This window comes from Beta vulgaris, chromosome 3 (genome assembly GCF_026745355.1).
Source record: "Beta vulgaris subsp. vulgaris cultivar EL10 chromosome 3, EL10.2, whole genome shotgun sequence".
Classification (NCBI taxonomy): domain Eukaryota; kingdom Viridiplantae; phylum Streptophyta; class Magnoliopsida; order Caryophyllales; family Amaranthaceae; genus Beta; species Beta vulgaris.
The window spans coordinates 11,697,029-11,705,352 of NC_079204.1; the positions used below are offsets into that span (position 1 = coordinate 11,697,029).

The window sequence follows — 8,324 nt, forward strand, 5'->3', positions numbered from 1 at the left end:
TGAAGGTATTCTTCTTTTTCGGCATACAAGTCGACGAATTCGTTTTGTGAAGGTATTCTTTCTTTTTTTTTTTCTTTATGTCTGATTTTTTTTGTTTATTTTGACCTTTTCTCGTTTTCAGATCTGGTTCTTCTCGAAGTCTTGTAGTTGCGTTTGAGGTGAAGATTTGGATTGCTGTGAAATTACATAATTCTCGAAGATCTGAAATTTCGACTGGATTGCTATGAAGATTGCGTTTGAGTTTTGTATTTTTATTTTTAATTTTATCTCCCCTTCATCTTCTGGTTAGGGTTAGAATTTCTTTTTTTTGTTTTTGATTTAGTAACTTGATTGTTCGTTTTAGTTTTAGATCTGATGTTAGTGGTAATGGTGATATTTTTTTCTTGTATTTTTTTCAATTAAAATTATATAAAACCATGTAACTTCTACTCATCTTCTGGTTAGCATTTGAGTTTTGTAGTTTTAGTATTTTTTTTAGTTTTTCTACTCATGTAATTTCTGGTAATGGTGATGTTCTTCATTTCCTTTTAAATTGCAATTTGCGTTTTCTACTCATCTTCTGGCACACCATGTAACTTCTGGGTTTTGCTGTTTCTCTACCACTACCAACTCCACTTTTTATGCTTTTTAGTTTTTTTTTAACAAAAAAAAAAAATTTTTTTTTAAAAAAATTGCAATTTGCATCGCACGTGGCCCAAGGTGCGACGCAAATCATTCATCTGCGTCGCACCCTAGGCGATGTGCGACGCACATTACCCTTTGAGCTTGGTGAATTAGGCTGGCAACAGGTGATTTGCGTCGCACCGTATACAGGTGCGACGCAAATAGGTGAACTATCTGCGTCGTTTCCGCATACGACGCAGATCGTTCTGAGTCATTTGCGTCGAGGGCTTTGGCGTCGCACCAAAGTCCGACGCAAATAGGCGCCTCACATCCGACGCAAATTGCCTTTTCTGTACTAGTGACTAACTAAAAAATCAACGAAACATTGATTTAAGAAAAATATATCAAAAAAGTAAAAATAATTATATAAATGTATGTTTGAATCAAATTTTTTGTAACAATGATGAATTACTAATTGAGAAAAAAAAAGTTAATATTATACGCACGCATAGCGTGCAAAAAATGCTAGTACATATATATTAAAAGGTCACGTGGTACTCTTTTTAAACTCTTCTAATACACATGTTTTATGATCTTATTTAAAAAATATTAGCAATGCGTAGCTACTAGGAATCAAACACATGACCTTTGAAATGAAATGTGAGAGTTTAACCACCAATTCACTATAATTTAAATGTTCAATGTTTCAAAGTAAAATATAATAAAGTCTTATAATTATATGTAATTGTAAAGATATAGACGAGCTTTTTGATCTTTACCACTTTTATTAAGGTAATAACATTCTCTCATCCCAGTTCCATTAACATTCTTATTTTTATTCCCGTTGCATTGGAAATTTGGTTAAAACAACTTATTAGCTTATCATGCCATAATGTTCATTTTTGAATTTTCCACTAGAAAGAAATTTAAAAAAAGTTAATAAAATCAATTATGAAACTTATGAATAATAATATATTCGATAATTGTAACTGCTGGGATATCGTCCGGGCCAAAAATACTAATTACAACCTCTAAACTACTAAAACCTACATTAATTAAAGATATTGTTCTCACGATAGTTGCACACACTCTTATCCTAAAAATACATTTCTTTCGAGGTTGTAAAAATCATTAGATTTCATATGAACCCCTAAATATTCTATAAAATCTACACAATGGTTGTAAATCTTAGTTATGTGGTAGAATCAAATTATTTTCAACCAATTAAAATATTTTGAATTTTTTCATAAATTTCCTAAAAAAATCCTACTTTTCCACATAACATAACAATCGTACCAGAAAATTTAACCTACATCTTTTTTCTTTTTTTTTTGTGTTCTTTTTCAATCAAAGAAACCATGCTTTTTTACTCTCCATTGAAGAGCAAAAGGCCATCTTAAAAGTACATCATAAAACTTCCAACAAAGAAAGAACCAAAAAAAAACTATAGCTCATTTCTATCTCTTTTTCATATTTTGAATGAGAGAGGTAGAACTCTCAAGTCTCAACTCCCTTTAAAGTAGTGTGATTGGTCCGTTCCGTTACCTCTCAACTCATCCCCGTTTCCTTCTCTTTCTCTCTCCTCTCTCTCTCTCTACTCTTCGACAGTGACGAGCAAAAAAACATTCCTTTTTCTTCAAGTCCACATCAATGGCTGGTAGATTCAGCTAACCAAATAATAATAATAAAATTTTAAGTATTAAGAACAAACCCTTCTCACACTCTCTCTCCTACATGATTTCCGCCATTTTTTTCTCACTCTAAACCTTCAAACTCAACATCATCCTTTCCCACCAATCTAGCTTCTTCGACAACGATTATTCTTCATTTTTTTCTTCATTTAACTTCTGGGTTTTTCTTCATTCTTGCATTCGAGTAAAGGGTTGTGAGAAAAATTTGATCTTTTTTAGTTTTTTGTCTTTTTTTTCTTCTTTTTTGGGTGTATTGGGATCTGGGCCGACATTCATCTAACAACCTTCTTATCCAGGCTTCTTGTACTCTGCAGCAAGGTGGAGTACTTTGAAGAAAAGGGTTAAAAAGAAAAAACAAAAAAAAAAAGATTTTTTTTTTCTTTTTGTTTCTCTGGGACATTTTTACAAACATCTGTTGTGCACAATTCCCAAGGAGGAGAATGTTCCTTATTCTCTCCTTTGTCTCTTTTTTGCCTCTACTTTTTGGGGGCTTCTTCTGCAAGCTTGGGGTTTGAGAAAAACATCTTCTTTTTGTTGTTGTTGAATGAAATAATCCCACTACTAGTAAAGTGCATCTTTTCTAAGTTGTAGCAATCCCTGAAAAAATATCTCACTTTTAGCTTTTTAACTAAGCAGTGCAACATTTCTTTCAGCTCCAGATCTGTGGATCAATCTCAGGTCTCTCAAGTCAGAACCTAAGCTTACTTACTTAGGTAAGTTCTCTATTTTTCTCTCTTGGTGCATGTTTTTAGATTAGTTTTTTTAGTGTTTTTCATACCAATATCGAAAAACCCTATATGTGGCTCGTATCAACTCTATCTTGATTTAGTTGTCATATTACTCCGTATGTTACTAGTTCAATTACAGTTTAAAACTTTATTCGCCAAATCATCTTCGAGCTAGAATTCAAATTTTTAGATCTTATTCATCCGAAAGGATATTTCAGGTTGTCCTTTAATTTTCTATGCTTACCATGCAGAAAAGACTATCAATATGAAAATTAACATGAAGGTAATTAGGTAGCATTAGAGTAACTTTGAATAATTAGGTTTGCTTTGAACAAGTACAGTTGTGTGGTCTTTTCATCAATGATTTTCTTAGGTTTACTGTTTATTTATATGTAGGTCATTTTGGGATCTTGTTTTTTCTGGTTTTCCAAGTTTTCAAAGTTGTACTTTGGAACTTTTTGATTTAGCCTAAACCAAGGACCAAGGTACCTAACCTATGGCAAGATAATTAGAGATTTACGATTAGTCTTCTTGTTAATTTGATAAAAGCTAATACACCTTTACATATGATGATATATAGAGTACTATAGAGTATAGACTATATTACTATATATTGTTTGTTTTCTTGTTTGATTGACAAACTTTTTTCTTGAACAATATTATGGAGTCATATTGTTTAAGTGAAGATTGAACCTTAGAATTGCTACTTTGAAACATTCTAGGTTCATGATTGCTAGCTAGAAACTTCCATCATGAAATCAAGTTTCTCTCTCAAGTAGGGTTTTGATTTCAAAGAAAAAAAGAGTAGTAGAAATAATTTTAAAAAAGAAAAGCTGGCAAAATTATCAATGTTTGTAGTAGTGTGACTGGTGTCACTACCTTAAACCACATAACATACCTTGATATATCAATAAAGGAGACATATATAATTCTACCAATAAGAGTGGTTTCATACCAATAAATTACCAATGTTAGTTCATCATTGCTTGGTATAAGAGAACTATAATTACATTTACCTACATGTCTACTTGGCTAGTGGTAGATGTATGGTTCCTTTTATTCCTTATGTTACTTGTCTGTCAGTTTTTGTAATGCTTGCATAGCATGTTTTTTGGTGCTAGTATGATATCTAATATGTAAAAGTAGGGCAAAAGCCCTAAAGATCAAGTATTGGTTGTACTTTAGACATTGGATAGATCCTCTCCTCAAACTCATATGGTTTTTGGTGTATTTAAATATAAGTGGTTTATGTATACCCATAGTTTCCACCGCGATCTTCATTTCATGTCATTGATCGTCACCCTGCTTCTATTTGTTTATGTACTTAAACGAACCTTCATTAATCATGTTCTGTTTACATCCATAGATCTTTAATTTGTCATTACCTTTTCTTTATTTGCTTGAATTTTAATAGCTTTGCTTAGTATGCAAACCAACTAGTCTAGACTATATATTGGGATCAGTGTTGAAGAGAATATTAAAGTTAATCAATTAGTGATAAGCAAATATTAAAGTTAATTCTAGTAAATAAGCAAATATGGAGTTCATTTCACATTGAAAAAGTAAGACTTGCATGAAGTAACTCCATTGTTACATGAATTTTATGCTTTTAACTTATTGAATTTAATTATGAATTACCTCAATTGGTCCTTGCAGTTTTCTGATGAGAAATCATTTTGCCTATTCATAATTACCATATTTTCTTAGAGTACTTTACTGACATGCTCATGCATACAACTGAGATTGTCCTAGCATAGCATTCAAGTACTCCCTCCATTGGAAATTTAACTATCATGTTGATAGTGTAATCTAACATGGTAATTCTGAGTATTTGCATTTGATGAAGTCTTCAATTTATTTAAGGTCCTTTTAGTTGAAGCTAACTTGTACGAATCAAATTATCTTTTGCTAATAGGTTTTTAAGGTGAGGAAAATATGAATACATCTGCACAAGTTCCTCCAGGATTTCGCTTCCATCCAACTGAAGAAGAACTCGTAGACTACTACCTTAGGCGAAAGGTTAACTCAAGAAGAATTGATGTAGATATCATCAAAGAAGTTGATCTATACAAAATTGAACCTTGGGATCTACAAGGTAAAGATCAGTAAATGGATGGGGTTCAAATTTTTTGATTAATTATCTCCTTACTGCATTATTTATCATACTAATAGTTCATGAAATTCTATTTTTGATTCTAATTTATTTTTTGGGTGGGGGCAGAATTATGCAAAACAGGAGATGAAGATCAAAATGAATGGTATTTCTTCAGCCACAAGGATAAGAAATATCCAACCGGAACTCGAACAAATAGAGCAACTGCAGCAGGATTTTGGAAGGCAACAGGAAGAGACAAGGCTATATACTGTAAGCATGATTTGATAGGAATGAGGAAAACTTTGGTGTTTTATAAAGGGAGAGCCCCTAATGGACAGAAATCAGATTGGATCATGCATGAGTATAGACTTGAAACTGATGAAAATGGAGCTCCTCAGGTTTGTTTTTTTTGGTGTTCTAGAGATAAGATATATTTTATGATAATTTCTTCTGTGTTGCATCTATCCATGAAAAATAGGTAATATCCTATCTGTTTAGAATTAATAATTATATTGTTACGGCACCTAGAAATGTAGGAATCACCATATTTTCAATACAATATAACTTTTACATTAAGTGGAGGTATGTTTTGGAGATCTGAACATATCTATAATTGTTTTAGGATATATGACAACTTTTCCGAGATACTTTATAATTGAAATCTGACTATTATTTTTAACTAGGGAGTGTCTTGCTTTGTTCTTGATAATGGAGGAACAAATTAATATGACATTGTTTTTCATGTAGTAGAAGATGCAGCAACTCTATTAAAAAATGGTTCCGCGTGCTGTAGTATTCTAGGGCAATTATCAATGTGATAAGACAGTGTCAGAAACATATGACTTTTTGGAGTTCTGATTGATCTTTAAACATGAAGGTAACTAAATGGTTAACAACCATAAGAAGCCTTGAACCTTATAGCTCAATCACTTACACAGAGGTCTTGTTCTTCTACACCATGTAGGGTTTTGTATGTACCTTTATTATTACACCATTAGAACTGTCCTCCCTTATGTCGGATAAAACTAAGCGTTTTTAGCGATAAGACTCCCTAAAAATTCCATGTCTTTCTGGATTGGTAAGCCCGACAGCAAATTACAACCACACAACCATAGAAATATATATCAACTACCTTTAAGTTCTTCCATATTCATAAAAAATAACCTAGACCTACAAGAGACACCTAGCAAAATTTTAGTGTTTGTACTAGAGATGATTTTGAAACATGTATACATTGATTTAGCCTTTTTTTAGGTTTGTTTTAGAAGACTCCCAACACTAGGTAACTAATGAAGAGATTATGTCGTGTCATTTTTCACAGGAAGAAGGGTGGGCAGTGTGTAGAGTGTTCAAAAAGAGATCTCCCACAACCATGAGGAGAATGAGTGAGCATGAATCTCCATGTTGGTACGATGATCAGATCTCATTGATGTCGGAGTTGGATTCTCCACAACAACCCTCACAATCAAACAACACAATCAACTATTCCTCATACATTTGCAAAAAAGAACTCAATCATCATCATCATCATAATCATCATAATCATAATCATAATCATCATAATCATCTACCTTTCCAAATTCCTCAAGAACATCTCATCCACCTTCCTCTCTTTGAAAACTCCAAGATGCTTCTCCCACCACCTCAAGTGACCGGGAACTACAACAATGCTAACCTAATCCCTTATGGATTAGATATGAGTCTTCACTCAAACTCGGCTACTATGCAACAAATGGACAATGTTAACCACACTAATGCAACAGTAATGATGAACAGCAACAACAATGATCAAGATGTTTTAGATCAACTGACTGACTGGAGGGTTCTTGACAAGTTTGTTGCATCACAACTTAGCCATGAAGATGTTGCCAAAGAAAACAATAACAACAACAATGAGCACAACAACAACAACAACAACAACAACAACAACAACAACAACAATTCATCAAGTGGTATTGCATCTGAATTATTCCCTTCTGCTCCGGGATCTGATCACACGAATAAGGAGGCCGAGCCATTACCAGATAAAGCTTCTACACCCACCTCAACCAGCCCAATCGATGTGTGGAAATGAAAGAACATGCATATAGATTATAAGAGAGTGAAGTTGAAGTATAAAGGGAAAGGAAGACTAGGGCTCAGTTTGTATTGTACATAACAAAAACTAATGGAAAGATAGTTTTTGGCTGAGTCTACTATAGTTGTTCCCATTCATACATGGAGGTAACAGATGAGCATGTTCTCCATTGTATAGCTTAATTAGCTATGATATTTAGTGATATTATGCATCCACTAAGCGATGTTTGCTGAAATTGGTCTCAAAATGTATTATATAAATACTTGAGGTGAATGATCTTAATTAATATGAATTTTAATGATATTGTATAACATCATGAAGTTGATTATTTCTTCGTTAGTCCATGTATGAATGCTTCATATAAAACGACTTTATTCGACATCCAGAAATTTGTTTATTGTTTTAACTTAAACTGAAAAGTTAAAATTCACAACAGTAGCAAACAAGCCATGAGCTGGAGAATGTATGAAGTAATTTGTGAAGAGGATTGGGGAAGGCATGTCGTAAACAAGCACTTAGAAGTGCTTTTTAAGGAATGAAGAAAACTGATTGTATGTGTCTTCACTCTTCACTCTTAATTTGCATACAATTGATGACAACTCGGAAAGATAAGTTTAAACAAGAGCTAGTGTTCTAGAAAAGCAATCTTCTAGATAAGTTCCAATAAGTTTAGACTAGTTAAGATGCATTAAGATGAGATAAGTTGAATCAAATGGACTTAATATTAGTCATATTTATACTATCACGGCCTTTTATATTTGTGTTTTTTTTTTCAATAAATTCATGTAGGATAAAATAAGAATGAATTTTGAAGAACCAAACTTTATATCATGATGTATAAAACACTTCTGCCAATAATGATCAGCGGCACTGCTAGGCCAAAAAAACCATTTTATTTTGTAAAGTCTCCCATAATCTAAAAGAACGCATAGTTTTGAAGGCAAGCAATAACGACATAGGTGCAATCATAAGAAAGTCTAACAACTTTTTAATGGTCCTACATGGAGAAATTGGAAAAGTGGAGCAATATTAAGCAAGAATGGAAGAAAGTGAATGATAGCATATACATAAGTTGATTAAATTAGCAATTACTGAAAATAGTGAACATCACTGCCCAAATAATTAGATAG

General features: G+C 32.7%; 1 protein-coding gene across 1 annotated transcript; it reads left to right on the forward strand.

Moving 5' to 3' along the window:
- Positions 1-2,024: 2,024 nt before the first annotated feature.
- On the forward strand, positions 2,025-7,505 carry LOC104888686 (NAC domain-containing protein 7). The gene is made up of 4 exons (XM_010673721.4): positions 2,025-3,007; positions 4,938-5,117; positions 5,244-5,515; positions 6,439-7,505. The coding sequence occupies exons 2-4, from the start codon at positions 4,958-4,960 to the stop codon at positions 7,189-7,191; spliced, it is 1,185 nt and encodes a 394-aa protein (XP_010672023.2). The 5' UTR covers positions 2,025-3,007; positions 4,938-4,957; the 3' UTR covers positions 7,192-7,505.
- Positions 7,506-8,324: the final 819 nt, after the last annotated feature.

What these genes read in the sequence shown, in the direction of transcription:
- LOC104888686 (XM_010673721.4), top strand. Translation starts at nt 4,958, where the DNA reads ATGAATACATCTGCACAAGTTCCTCCAGGATTTCGCTTCCATCCAACT. An exon ending in TGAACCTTGGGATCTACAAG is followed by an intron (nt 5,118 to 5,243) that starts GTAAAGATCAGT and finishes GGGTGGGGGCAG; the next exon opens with AATTATGCAAAACAGGAGAT. An exon ending in ATGAAAATGGAGCTCCTCAG is followed by an intron (nt 5,516 to 6,438) that starts GTTTGTTTTTTT and finishes CATTTTTCACAG; the next exon opens with GAAGAAGGGTGGGCAGTGTG.